At 43.6% G+C, this 21,924-nt stretch overlaps 1 protein-coding gene and 1 long non-coding RNA gene across 7 annotated transcripts; one reads left to right on the top strand and one right to left on the bottom strand.

The window, feature by feature from the left end:
- LOC104042338 (scaffold attachment factor B1) lies at positions 1 to 17,473 on the top strand. Of its 6 annotated transcripts, none has more exons than XM_064469820.1 (21): positions 1 to 421; positions 1,364 to 1,451; positions 2,911 to 2,975; positions 3,064 to 3,342; positions 4,548 to 4,610; positions 5,421 to 5,448; positions 6,421 to 6,919; positions 7,343 to 7,392; positions 8,152 to 8,252; positions 9,445 to 9,594; positions 9,693 to 9,793; positions 10,726 to 10,871; positions 11,693 to 11,781; positions 12,345 to 12,481; positions 13,106 to 13,399; positions 13,932 to 14,072; positions 14,818 to 14,854; positions 15,666 to 15,778; positions 16,532 to 16,644; positions 16,854 to 16,920; positions 17,138 to 17,473. In XM_064469820.1, exons 1-21 carry the CDS (start codon positions 230 to 232, stop codon positions 17,262 to 17,264), a joined length of 2,880 nt encoding a protein of 959 aa, XP_064325890.1. In that variant the 5' UTR covers positions 1 to 229; the 3' UTR covers positions 17,265 to 17,473. The 6 variants fall into 6 exon arrangements, 5 of the variants coding, with proteins under 5 accessions (XP_064325890.1, XP_064325889.1, XP_064325891.1 ...); XM_064469819.1 differs by having other exon boundaries at positions 5 to 421; positions 14,815 to 14,854; XM_064469821.1 differs by lacking the exon at positions 16,854 to 16,920 and having other exon boundaries at positions 7 to 421; positions 14,815 to 14,854.
- LOC135316435 (uncharacterized) lies at positions 16,835 to 20,611 on the bottom strand. Its single transcript, XR_010375769.1, has 2 exons — positions 20,119 to 20,611; positions 16,835 to 19,739 (listed from the first exon to the last, which is right to left on the bottom strand). It is a non-coding gene; the product is annotated as an uncharacterized LOC135316435 (long non-coding RNA).
- Between the last annotated feature and the right edge of the window lie 1,313 nt (positions 20,612 to 21,924).

Below are 21,924 nucleotides of genomic sequence, written 5' to 3'. Positions count from 1 at the left end.
ACGCGCACACGCAGCGGCCGGCTCTGGAGCGGGGAGGCTCCTCTGCGCATGCGCATAACCCTTGCGGGCCCTCTGGTCAACGCGCCTGCGGGCTGCGATTCTTTTCCTTCCCTCCCCCTTTCTCTTCAGTGCGTCTCGGTTTTGCCACCATTTTGTGCTGCAACTGTGGCTCTTCGCCGTTGTTTTTATCCTGCCGTACTTCGTGCGTGCGAGTCGAAACAACGGCCCCATGGCGGAGAGTCAGTCAGCGGCCGGACAGGGAGAATCTGCGTCCCTGGGCGGGTCTGGAGCCTCCAGTTCGGAGTCTGAAAACCGGCGGCGGTTGAGCGAGCTGCGTGTGATAGACTTGCGGGCTGAACTCAAGCGCCGCAATTTGGACAGCGGGGGAAACAAGAGCGTCCTTATGGAGCGCCTCAGGAAGGTGAGCCGGGAGACGCGCCGGGGCTACCTGAGGGGGAGGCGCAGCCGGCGCCTGCGCGACCCCAGCCCGCCAGGCACTGCCGAGGAAAATGGCGCCAAAGGGCGGTGGAGCGGAGGGAGTGGGGCTGTGGGAGCGGGGGTCGTGCGCCCGGCGCTGGGGCTGCCTCGTGGAGCCCACCAGGCCCGAGGCGGGGAGGCCCGTGCCTGGCGGGGCAGGCGGCGGCTCCGTACTCGGCCTTCCCCTGGAACCAGGCTCGCCCCTGAAACCGCCGGTCCTGTGTAGGAGCCGTGGCATGTACGTGTGCGAGCCTGGCGTTTCCCCCGGCGCAGCCAGCACGAACCCCCACCCCCCCGGCTCCCATTTCCTAGACCTGCACAGCAGAGTGCGTCTGCCGCGGCGCTCGGCACAAGCATTTCTAGCTTCGTGCATCACTGGGCTTGCCGCCATGTGTTGAGCTCCCGGATTTACAGTTCTGTACTCTGTCTGCTAGGCTTTTTGCTGCCTACTGATCTTTTTTCTGGCTTTCTAGCCGGTAGCCTGTATCCTCATCAGAATGTTTGGTATGTTAGTAGCACGTGCACTGCCTTCATTGAACTGATGCTTGCTGTATCCTAGAGCCGAGGTTCTTACTCTCTCGCAATGCCCATGGTGTCTGTACGTACTGTTGCAAATGCTGTAGGATTGACTTTTGTCTATAGGTTATGCTGGTGACAGCTTTCTAGTAACTTTACACCAACGTGTTACTGTTTGGCGTGTGCTTGTTACTTTGATTGGGTGGTCTTTGGTCTGCGCATCCGATTTGCTGTTGTCTAATTCAAAGTGCTGGATACTTGTTTTGGTGTTTTTCTGCCTCTGGTGTCCAGCTCTTAAACTCAACAGAAATGCACAAATGGAATTTTCATGTTTGTCTTGATATATGTCTTTATCTTTTCCCCTTAATAGGCTATTGAGGAGGAAGGGGGGAATCCTGATGAAATTCCAGTGGTTTCAGAAAATATCATGAAGAAAACTCCAAAAAGAAGCAGCAAAGGTACAGGGCAGTTAGAGAGGATCTCCACCCCGCCCCCCCTTGAGTTTACTAGCAAGTTTTACTCATGAAATGGAACCTTGCTAATCTTTTTTCTGAGGTCTGCTTTTCCTTTTGGAGAAGTGCTTGGTTTAATTTTAGCACTGTTGCTGAATGTTTTGCAGTCATAAAGCTATAGCTAATATTATTTGCCTGAGCCAGATTTCGGTAAAACTGATTCCCTGGAAAAAATTAAGCACAGTTGACTCTTCTGTTTCTTGGTTCTGACCTTTGATGCCATGTGTTAGTGGTACTCCTCCCCACATTTGTGCTCAGGTTTCTAGGGACGGGTGGTATGGTATTAAATTCACTGGTCATTCATTCACAGAACTTCATGTAATTTAGTAAGGCAGGAATTAGTCCACTCGGAGTTTCTGTTGGTTTGTTCTTGGAGTTCCCTGAAATTTGTAGCAGGAATTAGTAAGTGATGCTGAAGCAGTGTCAGGGTTCTCAAGATAGAAAATTGTTCTTTTATGTGACTGTACTTTTACTTTTGAGAAATATAAGGGTTTTTTGAGGAAGAAGTGAAGGGTTTCTAGCAAAATCAAAATAACCTCTTTAGTGTGTTAAGCTTTATGCTTCATAGCTAATAGCACTCTCATTTTTCTTCCCAGAAGATGAGTTTTTAATCAATATCTGAAATTGGATATGTTTTTAAGGCTTTCTCTATTTTTGTCATGGAATCCAATTTGGAGTGATATTACATTTGCTTGCAAACTAAAATGTGAAATCGTAACTGGAAAGAGAACAAATCTCACAATTGTGGGTAAAAGCAGAGATGTCTTTGGTAATCATGCTCATTTTCAAATCTCAAAAATACGGTATAGCACTTTTAGTGTTGGAATGGAAATAGATGAGGTGTTCCTCTTAGCTCTAAAACAACCTTTCTGTTGTTGTAATGTGCTTGTAGTTTTTAAGGAACATAACATTCATAAAAGATGAAACAACTGCTTAGCTCTGAGTTTGAGGGGTTACTATTGGTGCTGAAACTAGCATACTGTTTTCAGCAATGTCAGATCATGTGTCCAGCTGGTGAAGGGAGCACTGCAGTAATGCTTACGTGGAGAGTGGTTTTTTTTTTTTCGTTGGTTTGTGTTGGGTTTTTCGTTTGGTTGGCTCTTTTTCTTTTTTTCTTCTAGTAATTGGAAAGAAATGAAAAGTTGAGATAATAAATTACTGCAGTCTCAGCTGAGCCATTCTCAGCTGAGATATTCTGGGGAGTGCACAGCAGTGCTTATTGAACTCGTGACAGACCTTGGACTGTAGCATGTTTGTCAGTTACTGAAAAAAACTTTCCAGTTGTGGAAAATAAGGAAAAAGCAGATAACTAAACTGCATGGAATACTAACTCTGAACTAAAAATAAAACTTGAAGGATACGTGTTGTTGCCGCCTTTTCATTCTAATGATCGTGATGTTGTTAGGACGTAGACCAGATGAAGAGGGAGTAGAAGATAATGGCCTGGAAGAGGATTCGGGAGATGGACAGGTGTGTGAGGCTGTGTTTGAAGCGAAGTAATGACAGCATTGCTTTCAAGTTACAATGACTATTATATATACTTTTTTTCTTTTTACAGGAGGATATTGAAGCAAGTTTGGATAACTTGCAGGATATTGACATGATGGATATTAGTGTGTTAGATGAAGCTGAAATAGATAATGGCAATGCGGTAGATTGCGGAGAGGATTACAGTGCTGATAATATTCTTGACTCACTGTCTGATAGTAAAGAAAATGCTGATGCAGAATTGAAAGAACTTCCAGATCAGCCTACAGAATATGCTGTAGGTAACTTGGAGGCATCCCCACAATTTTCAGAAATTAAAGAAGAATCAAGAGAAATACCAGTAGTGATGGTATGCATCTCTTATGTGTGTGGAATCAAATTTTTTAAAACTTTTTTTTAGTGTTTTTCTTTTTTTAATAAAATAAATAGCAAAACAGTAACTAAAGAGTATTTGAAACAGTTTGGGGCTTTACCAGTTTTCACAGTCATTGCTTTTTCTTCTTTTACATATTTGTGGAAATAGCATTCTTGATTTTAAAATGTTTAGATGTTGTTTGTACACATATGACTGTACAAATTAATAGTAATCCAGAAAGTGTTCATTTTAATCATGCTTTGAATTCCCTGCTTCACTTTATGTTTACATTCCCATTTTCATATCTTCCTTTGTTTAGGAGGACATGTGAGGCATACAAATGCTGTAGCCGTATTTACTTCACTTCAGCTGAACAGCAACATTCTGGGAACTGTGTTCTAGATTATTTTTCTGTTATGATAGGGTCTCACTGTTATTCAGTTGTTGAAAGTATTTTTGTGTTGGCTTTCCGTGTTCATCTGGCTGTTGCACTGCTTATATGACAGTGTCTATCTGGGCTAGAAGATAATTTTTTTCCCCAAAGTCAAGCGTTTATCTCCTGAAATGTACAACAAAGTATTTGAAGAAAGTTATTTCTGCCCAATCTAATAGGGAAGTATAGCTCTTTGTTCTGTATGCACATTGTGTCATCAGTCCAGACTACAAGATGCTAAAGTTGGGTGCTTCTCCCCTCCCCCTGCTATCTGAAAGTTGCAGAAATAAGGTTAACCCCCTATCTTCACGCATATCCCTGCCCCACACAAGTCAAATAGAAATAGCCAGAAAGTAAGTTCATTCAGTGACTAAACTACTGGACTCCAGGTCAGTTCCTGTGGTCTTTTATCAGTAAAGAAAACACTTATTGAGTCCCATAGACTTGTTGGCTCTGCGTTGTTGCTGTAAGTAAGAGAGAAAGAGTAGGAGAAAACCTGCTGTTAGAATCCCCCTGCTTAAAAGATTTTTGTGAGCCCACCAACATCTTTGCGAGGTAATGAGAAAGCTCATTCAGTCAGTGGGGATCGGGGAGAGGTGTGGGGGCCATCGGTCAGTTTTTACCCTTCTTGATTGTTTTGGATGCTAGTTATATTTGCTTAATACCAGTTGTCAGTGAAAATAGAATCTTCATTTTCTCATTGAGGTTTCATTCACAATACCATTCTTTTATAGATAACAAAATGTCTTCCGTTTACTTTCTAAAGGTAGAGGTTGAAGATGTTGGAAACAGTTTAGATGCTTCTTCATCTGATTTAACAGTAATAAAGGTAAATGGGAACCAATTTTTCTTTGCAAACAAAAAGGCATAATATAAGCCATATAAACTGTATGCTGAAATGGTGTATGTACAGGTAGTACACAGTGGGTGCATTCTTACTCTGCAAGCAATAGGAACTAATGCCTTTCTAATTTAATCATGTGGACAAAGATATCTATCTGGTCATAAATATATGATGTATATATCATACTGAGTTTGGCTGATAAATTGCATTCTCTTTATATGTTGCATAAACCAACTCAGTGCCTTACATTATATTTAACTTCCATTAAAAGTGTATGCCTCCTGTGTTGACAAGAAAGCTGGAACTGATCTATTCCTGAAATACTGGCCTTGTTTCCAGATCACTCGTGGTGGGTTAAGGACACTTGTAGCTCCAGGTGAAGCTGGTGTTTCTATCGATCCTGTTTTCAGAAAGCAGACTTTGTAAAGTAGACTCTAGAGAAGGGTAACACAAAGACAAGCTTTGCTCTATGCTGCTTATAATTGTTGATTTATTTAGCCATGCAAATGTGTACCATGTATTCAGCAGGTATCTGAACTTGAGAAATATTGACATTTTTACACATTTCATGAAACTTGAAGATGTTAAACAGTAATACTAAACCTTCCTGTAAGAAATTTATTTAAAATTCAAAGTATTTAAAGCTGAAATAGGCTAAATTATAGCAACTCCCTAAATTCCCTCTGCCTTGGTGGGGGTGAGAGGTGTCTGTTCAGAATAACATCTTGATTTCTAATGAAATCATGGTATTTCTCCTTTCTTTTTTCCCTCCTTTTTAAATCTGTTTCACTGCAGGAACTTGAAGAGTTACCTCTGGAGCCAGGTACTGTTTTTTTGTGGTTTTTTTTGTGGTTTTGTTGTTTTTTTGTTTGGTTGTTTTTTTCTTTGTTTGTTTAAATTAAGGAAGAAAAAAAAAAAGTCCTGGGCATTGAAACCGTTTCATTCTTCATTTAATTCTTTTTGTGTCCCTGATATTTTTTTTTAAATGCATTACTGTAGTGTACATTATTATGGTGGACAATCCAGGTCATGCAGGGTCATAGAGATTGGAAACCCAGTCATATCACCAGATCTGTGAATAAACGCTTTGTGAAAACACGTATTTATTGTGATGAAATGGTTCCATAGAACTGTTACCTACAGTGGAGTTAAGGAGTGAGCCTTAAAGGTGTAAAGGTTCTGAAAACAGATCTTGTGATATCACACTGTACTGTAGTTCTATGAATATAAACACAGGAGTGTAGGTAATACAAAGCTTTGGTACAGAACAGAAATTAAAGAGTGACTGGACTTCAGAAGAAGGAATACACTGTCAACACAGGAATTTTCTACAGACCTTATTCGCTTTCTGGACTGCAAACACACTCACGCACCATCAGAAGATGCCCAGTTCTCATGTTGGACTGTCTGCTAAAAGAATTTCACAGAAATTTGGATATTGAACTCTCAGTGCCTTGATACGTGCAGTTAAGCATCTCGGACTCTGGAAGCTAACTAGAGAAGAAACAGAGCTGAATGATTTCATGAAGAATATCAAGGATCAGCCAGAAGGTTTTTGTTAGATCTGTGGGGGCATTTTTCTTCCCTGTTAACATTTTAGGGCTGATCTGGTAGTTTGTCAGACAGCAGTTAGCGTAGTGCTTTTAACACTGTGTACACTAGGGTTTTCCAATCTCTGTGTAGCTTAGAAGTTCTCTTGGTGTTAGTGTGGCAGCCATGCCAGTTCCACATTTGTGATTGCTGTATTTCCCTGGTGATTAAATCTTGTGCCATTCTATTCCTGTTAAATCCGTAGAAAATGAGAAAATACTCGACATTTTGGGGGAAACTTGTAAATCTGAACTACTTAACGAAGAAACTTCTGAAGCGGAGCGGCCACATGCACAGGAAGCAAGTAACGTGGTGCCAGGCAAGAGGCTAGCAGAGGAAGAGGACGCTCTTGCTGCCGCTCAGTTGGAGGAAGATGCTTTAGATTTGGACAGCAAATCGGCACAAGCTATGGCAAGGAAGGAAGCAAAGCGTTTAGTTGTAGCAAAAGGGGAGACAAGTGAACAGACAATAGAGGAAGAGAAACCGGACTCTGAATCTTTAGTAGTAGAGACCCTAAGCGATCAGAGTAGCAAACGCTCCCAAGGCCTGGAAGCCTCTAGTGGGGAAACAGCAGAAAAAGGCGCAGGTCCCGAAGCCAAAGATAGCAAAGAAGATGTCAAGAAAGCAGAAGACAAAGCTAATTCTGAGGAATCCCCTGCTACTAAAGAGTCCTCAACCAGTGAGGGTGGTGATCAGAAAAAGAGGTTTGTTTTTTCTCCGTTATAGACCAGATGCTATCTTTTTTTCATTGGTCGTTAAGTGATGCGAATAAGCTGTTTCCTTGAATTGGCCACCGAGACTGATGAAATTGTAGCCTATTCCTAAAGAGTCTGTTTTATTTCTCCTTGTGCAAATATTTTTTTTTAAACACAGAGGGTTTGATTTCTTTCCTTCCTCAACCTTCAAAGGTTGTTTTCTTAAATTACTCTTATTTCTGTCATCTGCAAAACAGAATTGTCTGTTTAAGGATGCGAATCCCTTATTTCTTGTCATTCTTCTATAAATTTGCAAAGATAGCGTTTATTTCAGAAGTAATTTACTGGTAGGTATCCAATTTCAGTGCACAATCTAGAATTAACATGCTTTTTGCATATGATCAGTTGAGTAACATGGTGTTTTGTCTTTAGCCCTGTCGAGGAGGACAGAGATACAAAGATAATCTCAAAAGACGAGAAAGGTATGGGATTTTTCTTTTCTTTTTTTTTTTTTTTTTAAAAAGCAATGTACAAATGACTTAAAAAAATGTTATGGGGTCAAATCTAACCATTACTTATGAGTCCGTTGTAGTAAGTAAACATTCAAAGGGGCAAATGGAGTAATACTTGTACTGACTTTTTCACTTGCCTTTCTTGCACTGCTTATGCTTTGTGTTAATTCCCTAAGCACGTGTATATCTTCACTGTAGTAGCTATATTGGAGTCCCACTAGCTTCGTGAATGGTGATAGGTACTGACAAGACCAGGATTTGTGTGAAAAATCTCAACAGATGCCTAAATCTGTAGGCAATTCTTGTGGGGACTGTTAATTCAGTGAACCTTCAATGTAGTTGTAACATGGGCCTTCAAAGCATGAACTGTAAGTTTCAGTTCATGTAACTTCTATAAGCTTACTAACCGACAAAGTATTTTTAAAAATGGAAGTCTCTTGTGAATTAATATTTAATCCTGTGAAATTCTCGTATAAGTGTAGGAAGACAATATGCAGATGAAAACTCATTAAGACTATCCAAATACACATGAAGTGTGATGTTCAGAAGGTCATTTTTTGCAGACTGCACTGTGACTATTAATTTTAAGATTGATTGGAAGAGGTAGAAGTAAAACTGCATTTGAAAAGGTTAATGAAGAAAAAAAAAGGGGTTTGTAGGACAATTGGTTTTTCACTGTTGTATTCTTTTCCTACACAGTCTTTTATGCTTGGCTTTTTTGTACCTTAGGCCGTGGGGGTAGTGGTTCTGGCAGAAATTTGTGGGTTAGTGGACTTTCATCCTCCACAAGAGCTACAGACTTGAAGAATCTTTTCAGCAAGTACGGAAAGGTATGTACTGGATATGTAAAGTAACAAACCATTTTACTGATTGAAAAGGATGACTTTAAATTTAGCTCCTATTTTTCCTAATGAATAACTGGATAGGCTAAGTGTTTAACTTGTGTTCTTTTGAAGCGCTGTGTCTGAAAGTAGCATACTTCATAAAGAAGGTTGTCTGAAAGGTGGGGGGGAGCAGACAGAAATCCAGGTTTCAGAGAATCTCTGTGCAGATACCTGTAAAAATGAGGCAATTCTCAACAGGAGAGACCGGTGGGTCATCATCTAGTGCACTGTAGTCTAATTACACCTCTTGGGTATCCAGTGATAGTTAATGCAGTTGTAAACTTTCATTTCAAGGGGCATTCCTTTGAGAAATCTAGTCTTTGAGGGCAGGCTTCCATTTGTTCTTCAGTGCCAGGTAGGATATGAGAGCAGAAGTTGTGGAAGGGAACTCTTTCCATCACCAGCTCCCCTTCCTCCTAATGCATTTCTGAATGTAGTTTTAAATATTTGTGTCACTTAAGCATGTGCCTCTGTGCTGTCAGAGATTATAATCTGTGGATAGAAACTAGTAGAGGTGTCCTGTAAGAAAAGACAAAGCGGTGGTAGGGTTTTTCTAATTATTATTTTATTGTTGCACCCCTGCTGTCCCCCACATTGATCGATCTCTCTATCTATCTATCTGTCTGACCTGCTCAGCAACTTAAAGATGAATTTTCTGAGCTGCTTATTATGGCAGTCTCTTTTTTAGCAGAGTTGTATCAACAGTCTGTTCCACAAGCAAATTTACTTGTTTCATAGCATTTTGTGTTTGCTTTGTACTTTTTTCCAGAACACTTGTGGAATAATCTTAAATGTTAACCTTTTCAGCTGTGTTTGTGTTGCTGTTGACTTGAGCGTAAATGTTGTTCGTGTCATATGCTGTGAAGTACTCTTCAGTGAGGCACTTCTAGAACACAGTTGGCTATACAGTATAGAGGTCAAGTTAAAATGAAAACCTTTCCTTTGCTGCCTGTCAGACAAGCCTAGCAATGTTGTCTTCTGAGAATGCTGATGGAATGTGTGCTGAGCATATTTCCTCCCTGTTAAAAGTGGATAGTACTATACTGTGTGGTACTGGTAGCTGCTGAAATGGTGATTAAGTTATAATTCATTTGGTGACAGATCTGCAAACGCAGAAATTTATTTTTTTTCCCCAAAGGTTGTTGGTGCGAAAGTAGTGACAAATGCGCGCAGTCCTGGTGCTCGCTGTTACGGCTTTGTTACAATGTCAACATCTGAAGAAGCCACTAAGTGTATTAATCATCTCCACAGAACGGAGCTGCATGGAAAAATGATTTCTGTGGAAAAGGTAAGTGGTAGCTATTCCTTGACAGTGTAATGAAAATAAAAGTGTGGGAGTTTAATGTCTGTCTCTTATTATAAAATTATTTCTGGCTAAAATTCTAGGCAAAAAATGAACCAGCTGGGAAAAAGCCTTCAGACAAAAAAGAAGGTGAAACAAGGAAGGAAAAAGACAGGCATCATTCTGCAGAGTCCAAACCTGAGAAGTAAAGTGTTTTTTGGTATTTTTCTATGTTTGAAGGCCACTCATTTGAAATTATTGAAATGCTTCATACTGCATCTGAAATAGCAGTAAGACTTGAAAAATTGAAATTGGTGTTCTACGGCAGTAAGTGCATCTTAATTGGCACTCTGTTCAGAAATGCTGCCATCTTCAGGTTTTAGTGTCAAAACTTGTCAGTTATATCAGGAGATACCCAATCAAATTGCTTCTAGGTACTATTTTTATGAGAATTGTTTGTCCTCTGATCTGAGTCTTGCTTGGTCTGCTTATTTAACTGACAAATATTTCTAGGATTTAGTCTGTCTTTTTGATAGACTGTTTGCATGGTTAGCAAGTGATATTTCAATATTTGTTTTTCAAGCGGCCTCTTGCTTTTGAAAGAAGCATTTTGCTTTACCACTTTTGAACAAAAAGAGAACATCTCATAGAACAAAAAGTTCTATACCAAATTTGAAAGGTTTGATAAAGGAGATGCTTTGGCAGGCTTAGCCTGTTTGCATCAGGTATTTAAGGTATTTGTTTACAAAAGCTCTTCTTGTGGAACTTGACCTCTGTCTGGGTGGGCCTTCTTCCCCCTGTGCTATGCATGGGCTTTACTTATAGGCAGAACAGAAGACTTGGCTTCTAGCACGCAAAGTCTCCAAATATTCAGGAGGTTTTCTGTTGTTTCTCACTTTTGGTTAGCTTTAGCTTAGTATTGTTTGCTACTCTTAATTGTGTGCACAAGTATGCGTTGGCTTCAGCACTGCAGCATGGAAGGTATTGGGAGTGGCTTTTCTGAGAGTATTTTTTGGACTTTTTTTCTGTTGAGTTTTTTTTTAATAGTTTTTTCTTTTTTTGACACAGTTGGCTTGATCAGAGGGGTTATGTAGCATTTTTTGTTAGGTTCTCTATTAAAGCAAAGTTTACCTGTAGGTCTGTTGGTATTAAGAAGGAGGAGAAGACTGACAAAAAAGATGATGCTAAGAAATCAGAAAAAGATGGAAAAGATGAGAAAGAAGGAAAAGAGAAAGACGAACAAAAGGCTGGATCCTCTGATAGATCTCGGGCAAGCAAATCGGGTAATTCTAGCTGCCTTTCAGAAATGTTTTCAAGGATAGTTGTTTTTAAAAACCAAATTTAAAAAAATTGGTACAAAGAATCTTAAGTGACTGCGACAAACTTCTACCTTGCATCCAAAAAAACCTCCATTTATCAGCTAAGTAGGAAGTGACAGAACAAGCAGAAGCATTCAGAATCGTGGCTGATTAGAAGTCTTCAGCTTCTGCAAACCTCAGTGTTGTTATTTGGTGTGATTCATAATTCAGTAAAGAGACCATGAAGCGTACTTAGTAATACTGAGGTTTTGCTGGTGAACAAAAAAACAACACCAGAAAATACCTTGAAAACCTTTTTTCTGACTTAGAATGCTAGTAACTTAGCAACAAAGTTTTCATAGTTAATGGGCTTTAAATACTCAAAATGGTAAACTGAATTTTATGGAACTGTCACTGGGTTTAGATGTGACGCAGTGTGCGGTTCTGCATGGGTGGTTTGGTGTGTTGTTGTTGGGTGGGGGTGTTGTTTTATTTTTCCTTCTTGTTGTTTGACTGTGGCAAAGGGATGTATTTTGCAGACAAAAAAAATAAATTAAATTTGCTTGCTTTTAACTGTCATTCCTGCCAGAAAACACTACTGTAATTTTGTGATAGCTTTACTGCCCCCACCCCCAACTTGGCCAAATCTTCATAAGCTGTTTGAATCATAAATGTATTCTTTCATAAGTTATTTAAACCTCAATAAAATAACTTTTTACTGCTTAGTATCTCTATGGCTTTAAATCTTTCAAGAATTTTTGAATGTCTTGCGTATTATTTATTCCCAGACGCATTTTGTTTTCTAGCGAGTCGAGGAACTGAAAGGACAGTGGTAATGGATAAATCTAAAGGAGAACCAGTTATTAGTGTGAAAACTTCTACTTCAAAGGAGAGAGTAAGTACAAGTTTCAGAGAAGACTTTGTATAAAAATAGGTGTCAAATAGCTGTATATGCATATAGTTGAAGCGTTTTTTTACTTTGCATATTGGAAACATTTGCCCTTTTATCACCTTTTAGAAAGCATTAGGGTGTTAAAGATGGTAAATGCTTGCGATTCACTTGATAGGTTTTGTTGCTGCTGTCCTAGTTGAAGAAGTAGCGTTGCAGTATGAAAATGGTACTAAGATGATATGTTTCCCTGAGAGTGGTGTGGTGACTGGTGACCTTTAAATCAGTGTATTGTTCGCCACCGGTGCAAGTCAGGTCATGGGTCCCTTGTATTTTTCATATATGTGTATATCTATATGTATATAAAAAAATTACTTTAAAAAAACTCTTTAGCCAAAATCAGGGTACTTTTTCCCTGCCTACTTTTCCATGGAATTCCAACATTATTTGCCTCTGGGAAGGTACGATAGTCTGTTTTGTTCAGGTTGTCATAAGCTAGGCTTTTGTCCTAGGAATTTTAGCTAAAAATGCACTGTGTTCAGCTAATGTAATGTTTTGATTTAACTCAGAGTACAAAAAGTCAGGATCGCAAATCTGAGAGCAAAGAAAAGCAAGATATTTTATCATTTGATAAAATCAAAGAACAGCGAGAACGTGAACGACAGAGACAGAGGGAGCGAGAAATCAGGGAAACGGAAAGACGCCGGTGAGTTTTCCCAGTTTCGCTCTAAACTGTGAATGGCATTTGGTTTTACTTCCTTTATCTGTGTTCTGAACAGGTTGCAAAGTAGTGTTGTGCTGGCCCTCCAACATTAACATCTCAGATCAATTTAATACTAATCTATTGATAGAGCAGACATAATGCCAAATTATGAAGGTTTTCACTACTGAAATGGATTTTCTTTAAACGTATGCTTTTCGGGAGACTCTTGTTGAATAAAAACTTTTGTAGGGGCTTGCATTCCACTTGATCAGATTTGAACTTCCATACTTGATTTTTTTTCCCTGGAAGTTTGTGAATACTTTCTGTTTGTCACACTTCTTAGGACATGCTGTGCTCTGTGAAAGCTTTGTCAGAGCTGACTTGCAGTAGATACCCTGTTACTTATGCAGAATGCTTACCCTTGTTTGGTTCATCTCTTTGGACTATGCCCCCCCACCCCAAGCAGCTGCGATGTAGTTTAGATCATTCACATTTAAGCAAGTGGTAGAAAGAACATATAAACTTAAAAACAAAAGGGCAAACAAGAAACCCCAACCAAAACAAAGAAGCAATAAAGCTTAGACTTAAGATTCTCAATTGAAAACAACATCTCACTTTTTCAATTAGAGAGAGAGAGAGGCGAGAACGAGAACAACGGCTTCAAGCTATTCATGAGAGAGATGAAAGACAGAGGCTCCAGAGAGAGCGAGAACGACTTGAATTTCAAAGGCAGCGTCTGGACAGAGAGCGCTTAGAGAGGGAGAGGTTGGAGAGAGAAAGAATGCACATAGAGCAGGAAAGGAGACGAGAACAGGAGCGAATCCAGCGAGAGAGGGAAGAGCTGCGACGTCAGCAGGAACAGCTACGCTATGAACAAGAACGGCGATCTGCCATGAGAAGGCCTTATGATCCTGACAACAGGTAACGATGACTGCAATGAGACTGCAAACTCCTTGCCCACTTCCAGTTACAGGCAGAGCATTCTAAAGCCTCTGTAAACTGTTAGTACTTTCGTTAAAGTAGTCGTGGGAGCTCGCAACTGAAAGACTATTTACATGTTGCTTTTAACACCTTAATATTGACCTTGAGAGAGAGCAAATGTCATACCTGTAAGCGCAGTTTTATTACCACAGGTTTAAAATTCTTATTTCCCAAAGAGGAGTGCCTAAGAATAGGAGTTGCGTACATCAACTCTAAAGCAGGATTGCTAGTGGGAACACATACCTGTTCTCTTCTCATGTCAGCACGTGCTGAGATTAAGCTTTTTTTGTGTAGTGTTGATACACCTGGCTTCCTCTGAAACTGAAATGCGATGCCTGCCTAACACACAAGAGCTTTCAATTATAAATCAAAAATAATTGTTTGTGTAATTGGATTGAATGAGGCTTGATATCAAGAGAGCAGGAAAGGAAGATTGTTTTGAGAGAACTACTAATCATAACCATTTTTGCAGGCGAGATGACCCGTACTGGCCAGGCGAGGTGAAGCGAATGGCAATGGATGATAGGTATCATTCTGAATTTAGTCGTCAAGACCGTTTCCACGACTTTGACCACAGGGATCGTGGCCGATATCAAGATCATTGTTTGGACAGGTTCGCAAGGCAGTGTCTTTTCTTCCTATGCTTTTATGGAAATTCATTGCTTGAAGGGTGCCAAAAGAGAAGAGTGAAACAAACGACCTTTGTGCATTTCTTGTGTTTAATTTTATACCTGCTTGCAATCCTTTGTTTCCATCATTTATGGGCATATTGGAAAGAGCCTGTGTAAAGATGATAAACCAAGTACTAATGTAATCTGCCGTGATGCTGAGGGAGATCCTGCAGCTTCTATCCAGGTGTATGGAAATCTGGTTTATGAATCCTTGTTCATTAGCCTAAGATTTAGCCATTTCCTTTTGCTTTAAAACTTGCCATACTTCCATCTTTGCAGCCTAGCTAACGCAGATTTTTAGTTCCACAGAGTGCAAAAACATTTTCTGTGTAGAGCTATTGAGACTTCTCTCTTTCTCTCAGAGATCTTCGGCAGAAGCCATACTGCTTTGCATTTGCTTTTAACTCTTTCTAATACTGGTAGGTTTGCTCAGTGTTTTCCCTTGGTACCATCGAGTACCTGACCATGCCTCAGGGATGCCCCGCTTACCCATATTACAGTAATAGATGTAACCTTTGATCTCTTCCTATGCTGTGAAACAAGAACTAATTTGAATATCTTACCAATAAAAAAACATTGGTGTTCAGATCTCAGCCTAATGAAATTTTCATGCGCTATTTCATACAGACATCAGAATTATCATTACTGTGTTGATTCAGCTGAATCTTCTCTCTTTTCTTCCAGAAGAGATGGTTCAAGAGGAATACCAGATCGAGATGGGCAGGTGGGTTATACCTAAAGAACCGCTTCAGTTAAAAAGCCAAACTAACTGACCCCAAAGCAGGAAGAGCACAGTGAACATGCTGCCTGGTTCATTAATGCAACCACCACAGGGTTTAAACTGAGCAGATATTCAAGCAGCAACTGATTTTTGCACACGAATTTGTGGAACGCAAGTTACTAAGTTATCCCCTTGCTAGCGTGGCAGCCATGGATTGGGGCAGGGGGACGCCTCTGAGCGATGGGAGCTGCAGAATGGCATCTTTGCAGGCCGGTACATGGCAATAAAAGTTTTCTGGTTAATCGTTTGGGTGTCCGTATTGCGTTAAGAGGGTAGTTACTATACTGTCTTATCCTTAGCTGGCAAGGGATCCCTTCTGTGACGTTTATCTAAATAGTTTGTAGAAGATAACTGGTGTTATAGTGGAACAAGGCAGATGACTGTAAAAGGACAGGTGTGGAAACCAGTGGTATACAAAACCTTTCCTTTCTGAAGAGAGGTAGGAAGTAGGCAGATATTCTATGTAAAAATTGAAAATCTGGAGCCAGAATGTAAGCCTTAAAAAAACCCACCCTACCAAACAAAAGGCCTTCTCTCACCAACAAGCAGAATGGAATCTGTGCTGTGAAAGAAAATAAATGCCTAGAGCAAACCGTTTGCAGCAGCAACAATGGAACCAGTAAAAAACGAGACAGGTACTGGTTTATTTTCTGACAGCTTATAGAAAGGCAACCTCTAAGGAGATGATTTTTTGCAGTCTTGAAAGAAGACCTGTACGGATTCTTAGCATGACTCTGTACCATTTCCCTTCCAGCATTACCCAGATGAACGCCACGGAGGGCCCGATCGTCACTCCCGGGATAGTTGGGGTGGCTATGGGTCTGACAGAAGAATGAGTGAAGGGAGAGGGATACCTCCACAAAACCGGTCAGTGCGTATGAAATAAGGGAAGTGATTTGTTGGCTTTTAGAATTTTAACACTCTGTGAACCTTTGAAGGGTGACAGCAGAAGCAGTTTGACAAGCGTGAATCCTCTCCAGATAGTTTCTTCAAGCATCTGGAGAAGCAAGGATCTCACACATGTAGCTCCCCCATGTATCGGGGGAATGGAGTGTTGCAGTGAGTAAAGAGGTGCTGCCTAGTTAGCTCATAACAGTGGTTCTCTTGGAAATAACTTTCTCTTCTACAGATGAGATTGTCTTGTACCAGGTGCTTCAGTAACGCCTACGAAAGTCTCGTTGGTGGCTAGTGGTCAGGTTTTAATGAAATTGAGTCAGAATCTGTGCGGTGGTGGTGGTGAACTGAGACTCATCTGGAATCTTAGTGATCTCTCTTTAAACCAGCTGGCTGAGCTAGGCATATGCCAGGTGCATCATGTTCAGTTCTGCATAAATATACCAGGCAGAGGAATGGTGGTGAATTGTTCCATGTTTAAGTATATTAGTACATTGTGACAATAATTATGTCTCTGTATATCAGAAGACGACGAGATTTGTTGTGCGAAGGATGCTGTTCAGCAAGTTTCTCGTCGGCCAGTTTTTATTGCAATGATTGGGTGGCTATAGATACAGCTCGACTGACAATGTAATACACTTTTGTCTGGGTACAGTGTTTGGCTTTACCCTATGCTGCTAAATGGATAAGGGACACACCTAGAAGATGTTCTTTTATTTTTTTAAGAGATGGACGTGACTGGGGAGATCATGGTCGAAAGTTAGAGGGGCATCAAGATCGTTCATGGCAGGGAAATGTGGATGGAGGAATGATGGGACGGGATCATGAGAGATGGCAAGGTACACTTGCTGCTTACCAGTGTGATCGTGGTTTTTTCTATGAATTACTGCTGCTGAACTTCTAGCGGTAGTTAAAATTCCTATGGAGCTTTAACAGCATTACTGAGACAGCAAAATTTTGGGAACAAGGTGGCTTTTTTATTAGGAAAACACAAAAGTCTTTTTTTTTTGTTTGGCTTTTTTTTTGTTGTTGTTTTGTTTTAAACTAGGTGGTGATAGAAGCATGCCTGGTCAGTCAGGACCAGGCCATGTGATGAATCGAGGAGGGATGTCAGGGTAAGAAGCTTTGTCAGAGTGCTTATAATGTTTTTATAATAGTTGACTGATCTGTATAAAAGAAGAAACTCCTGTGTCAATTGTGAAAAATAATACTTTCAGCTTCTACTTAACTATGGATTGGCAAGTAGAAAAAACCATGCAGACATCTCTTCTCAGAGTCACAGTAGTATTAACTTCTCTGGGCAAGTTTCAATTTGTCTGGTCTTGTTTTTAGGCGTGGAGGCTTCACACAAGTTGGAAACCAGAGCCAGATGATGCAGAGTAGCGGAATACAAGGAGTGTTTGCAGGCCAGGAGAGGACAAACAGGCCAACTGAACCGCGTTTCAGCCACCGCTACTGAAAACACTATATATACACACATATATATTTTTTTTTAATGCCAGATGACAGTGGTGGTGAATTTTATTAACTAGGGTCACCCTGATTTGTGATGACAAAAAGCAAGACTGCTGCTGCATTGTAGCCAAATATTATGTCGACTTGTTGGTTTGGTTTCTTCTTTTTTTTTTTTTTTTTTTTTGTAATAAACGTGTTCTTGGTCAAACATCACTTGAAGTTTCTCTTAGTGAAACACGCCGTTTTTTAAGAATAATAGTTTATGGCTACAGCTTTCTTGTTTCTAGACTCTCTGGCAATATCCCTCTCATGAGGGGCTTAAATGCCAGTAAAAGAAAGAGGCAATCTGCTTTCAACACAGTGAGGTTCTAAGGCATGGGATGAACCTGTGACGCTGTGGCTGTGTATGTCCTTACCTGCATTTGAGAGACAGGAGCGATGAATGTCTTCTGATTTGTTTTTCTAGCAGTTGTTACACTGTAGAGGAGTACAAGTAGAAAGCACCCCCATACTAAGCCAGAGAGACACTGGATCCCCAAGCTGCCGCTGCAGTTCCTTACATGATAGTTTAGTTCCCATTTAACCATGTAATTGTCCTGTGTTCACATAAAAGTGAAACTCAGTCTAGATGCCTGTCTCTCTTCTAGTCTTTCTCCTTTCTGCATCGCTCTTTCTGTCCTACTCTTGATCCTTCTTTCTCTCCCCATTCCTCTGACCAGCCCCCTGGGTCTTTGTCTGCCTGCCTGTCCATCTTACCCTGCAAGGCCCAGGAGAGTGGGCAGCGGGTGCCCCACACACTGCTGCGAGACCTAGGAGAACCCTGATGCCTCTCGTGTCTCCCTGCCCTGCCTTGGGACCCTTCTCCTGTTACATTGCCTCCTGAAGCCTTTAGTGTGTCCCAGAGTATTTTTTAGTCCTCTGTGCCATCTCGGATGCCTCTGTTCAGTCCCTGGTCCCCTCAGGACATCTGTGCTCTGCTCAGATCCCCTCACAAGCTCCTCACCGTGTCCCCGGAGCCTTCTTTTGTCACTGGCTCCCCCATGACCCCTCTGCTCTATGTCCTGATGTATCCTGAGGCCATCTGCGTTCCCCTTGGGACGCTTTTACTCTCTAGCACACGTTGGATGCCTCTTGTTCCCTCAGAACCTCTCCTATGGCCATCTTTGTGCCCCAAAGCCACTTTCTTCCCTCCGTGCCATCCAGGATGCCCTCAGTCGCGGGTGACACGGGTCAGAAGGCGGATAGCTGCGGGATGCAGTGCATACGTAGTGGGGTGCACGTGTGCGCTTGTTGCTGCTGCCCAGAGACCAAAGTCAGGTGCTGCAGCTGGGGCGCTGTGTGCACGGGGGCGTGCCTGTGACCCACGATGCTGCCTGCAGGTACCGGCCCTGCGGTGCCAGAGGGTAATGCCGTGGCACACATTCCTGCCTCCTGGTGAGGAATGCCACTGCCCCCACCAAGCGGGTGCTGCCAGCAGGTGCTCGGCCTGCACGGTGTGGGACCGCAGTGCCTGTGCCTCCCCTGGGCATGGGCAGGGCACTGGCTGCTGCCTCGTGGCCAAAGCACGGTGCTGCAGGGCTGGCATCCCGGGGTGCGCGGCAGCGCCACGGCCACCTTTGCTTCTGCTGCACTGTGGCGGTGGGCCAGGCACAACTTCTGGTGCTGGGAGAGTGTTGGGACCACCAGTGAAGCGAGTGAGACCCTTTAGCGGGTGCAGGGGTGTCTCCTGCCTGCTTGGGGGTGGTGGGATGGGAAGCTTCAAACTGCCTGCTGCAGCGGGCTTCTGGTCTGTTGAAGGTCAGGGCAGCCCCACAGAGTTACCTGAGAGCCGAGGGAAGGGAAGGTTGGAAGGAGGGGGAGTCCTTAATGCTTGCAATTGATTTAATAATGGCTGTGTTTAGATTTAGCTATTCATAGCATTAATGACTTCCAATCAGAAAGAAAAAAAGAAAGTTTTAGAATCTAAAATGACCTGGAAAGCTAAACTGGGAGTGGTTAATACCTAAATCATAACAGAGCTGTAAGTTCAGAGTCAGTGACAACAACTACTTCAAACCCAAACAGTAATCAAAACTTTTAATTTTTAAATAAAGAGGAAGGTGAGCCATTAAATAATAGCTATGTTCAAATGTAGGTATTAAGAAAATTCACAGGTGGTGGTGATTCTCAACCAGAACTAATGACATTAATAACAGCAATGTTAAACTGACCCGTCACTGAGGCCTAGGCAGTATACCGTCATCACAGACATTTCCAGGTACAAAAGAGGAATTGAGTACTTGCTGGGAGCAGTTTATTCTAACCGTGTCTTACTGTAGCAATGGTAATTGCAGGCCTTCTGACTGGGTTTCTAATCCTGAATATGAAGTCGTGACTTGACCTTCCCTTCTGCCACAGGCTCTTTTTGGTGCTCCATCTCCTCCTTCCTTTTTCCTGTAGCTGCAGAGAACCAGGATCCTCCCCAGGTGCTTGCTGTGCTCTGTAACAGCAAATTATTCAACCGGGCTGCTGAAACATGGGGCGGCACTGACTGGAGCCATTGCCCCACACAGCCTCGGCACCACCACGGTAAAGTGCTGCCCCCTGCCCTGTGCAACCCCCACCAAGCGCCACCCCAAACCCGGGCAAGCCACCGGGCAGCCACCGCTGTTGCTACTACCCAGAGAGGGAGAGCCCAGCTGCAGAGAAACCCCCTCGCAGGAGGCCGAGCTGCCGCTGGGTCCAAGAGGGGGGCAGCCAGAGACCCAACAGATACCGCTTGGGCTACGGCTGGCTCCTAGCCACTGGAGTGGTTTCTCGGTGACGGCTGCCCTGCTTGGCACCGGGAGAGGCCGTTGGTGCTTGGGCCAGGCACTCACCGTGCTCCAGGGCCACCGGGGAGTGCCCAGCAGTCCCCCGGAAATCGCACTCTATAGGACGCCAGTCCTCCAGCTCACCGGAAGTGCCCTTCAGTCCTCCGGAAGTCAAGCTCTATGGGTCTGCGGTCATCCAGCACACCGGAAGTGCTCTTCAGTCCTCCGGAGGTCAAGCGCTATGGGCCCGCGGTCCTCCAGCACACCGGAAGTGCCCTTCAGTCCTCCGGAAGTCAAGCTCTATGGGTCCGCGGTCCTCCAGCACACCGGAAGTGCCCTTCAGTCCTCCGGAAGTTGCACTCCATGGGTCTGCGGTCCTCCAGCTTGCTGGGTGTGTGTGTCATCTCTGAAACCCACGGTCTATGGACCGTAAGTCCTCCAGCTCCCTAGTGCCAGGTCCCCATCCCCCCAGTGAGAACCTGAGGAGTGCAGTGCCAGGCCCCACTGGCCCCCCCCTTACCGATATGCCCCGCCCCCGGCGACGGGCCAGCGGGGAGGGCAGTGCATTAACCCACTGGCTCCACCACGTAGTGACAGGCCTCGCCCCCTGGCAGCTGACTGGTGGGTGGTGCCAGCTACCCCTGGTCACCCCCTCTTAGCGACAGTTGCTGTCCTTTGGTGGTGGGCTGGGGAGGCAGTGCTGGCTACATCTGGGTCCACCCCACCTTAGTGACAGGCACTGCCCCCTGGTGATGACCCTGCAGGAGGAAGTGCTGGCCCCGCCGCTTGGTGATAAGCCAGGGGAGCCGTGCTGGGCTCACCCTGCCCCCCTCCTTACTGACAGACTCTGTCCCCTGGTGACAGGCTGGAGGGACATTGCCTGTACCCCCCTGGCCTCCCTCTGTTAGCAACAGGCCCCGCCCCTTGGTGACGGCTCAGATGGGTGGTGGTGGTTCCCCTCCCCCTTAGCGATAGGCCCTGGCCCCTGGCACTGGCCCAGGTGCGCGGTGCCTGGCTCCGCTCCCCCCGGGTGAGTGACAGGTCTCGCCCCCAGCCACGCCACACTGGCTTCCCTCCTTAGTGACTGACACGGCCTTCTGTTGATGTCCTGGGGGCCGGTGCTGGGGCCCCACGGCCACACCCCTCTTAGAGGCAGTCCCCACCCCCTGGCAACAACCTGGATGGGCAGTGTCTGCTCCCCTTGCCCCCCCCTTAGCAACAAGCCTCAGCCCTGGCAATGGCCCTGGGGGGGGGGCAGTCCTGTCTACCACTGCCCCCCCTCCTTAGCAACAGGCCCTGCCCTCAGGTAATGGTCCTGTGGGGTGGTGCTGGACTCCCCATGCATGCGCACCCCCCACCCCAGTGACAGAACCCACCCCCTGGTGACAACCTGAGCATTTTTCTTCTTTCCCCTGCCCCGCCCCCCCCCCTTTTTTCTATGCTGTGAACTTCAGGCAGGCGATAACACCCCCTGCGGCTATTCCAGCCCCTCTTATCCCGAGGGTTCAGCCCGCCCCTTTCCTAGGCGATTGTGGGCAGGCCAGTGGGTGGGACCCGGGGTATATGAGCCACAGCCTCGCTGCAGGGAGGTTTTTCTGCTTTAGGGCTTTTCTGGTGTTGGTGCTCTGTTGTTCCTTTGGTTGCTTGTAGCTTTAGAGTTCTCTCAGCTCTTTGGCCAGCTGTGTTTGTTTGAGGTAAAGATTTTAGAGCTTGGTAATGTTTTGCAGTATTTATACTAGAAATCTCACTTCTGTCCTCCTTTTTTTTTTCTCATATGATGTGGTTTTGGGTGTTTAGGGGTGGTAAGATAGCTTAATAGGATGGTGCTTTGTTTGTTGTTGTTGTTGGTTTTTTTATGTTGGTTTTTTTTTC

Source organism: Phalacrocorax carbo, chromosome 19, assembly GCF_963921805.1.
Source record: "Phalacrocorax carbo chromosome 19, bPhaCar2.1, whole genome shotgun sequence".
Lineage (NCBI taxonomy): Eukaryota > Metazoa > Chordata > Aves > Suliformes > Phalacrocoracidae > Phalacrocorax > Phalacrocorax carbo.
Note: the sequence above shows the minus strand (reverse complement) of the source record. Positions and strands in the feature narration are given on the sequence as shown.

Coding starts and splice junctions, on each gene's coding strand:
- LOC104042338 (XM_064469819.1), top strand. CDS start 230: ATGGCGGAGAGTCAGTCAGCGGCCGGACAGGGAGAATCTGCGTCCCTG. Junction 8,253..9,444: donor TTTTCAGCAAGTACGGAAAG/GTATGTACTGGA, acceptor TTTTCCCCAAAG/GTTGTTGGTGCGAAAGTAGT. Junction 9,794..10,725: donor GCAGAGTCCAAACCTGAGAA/GTAAAGTGTTTT, acceptor GTTTACCTGTAG/GTCTGTTGGTATTAAGAAGG.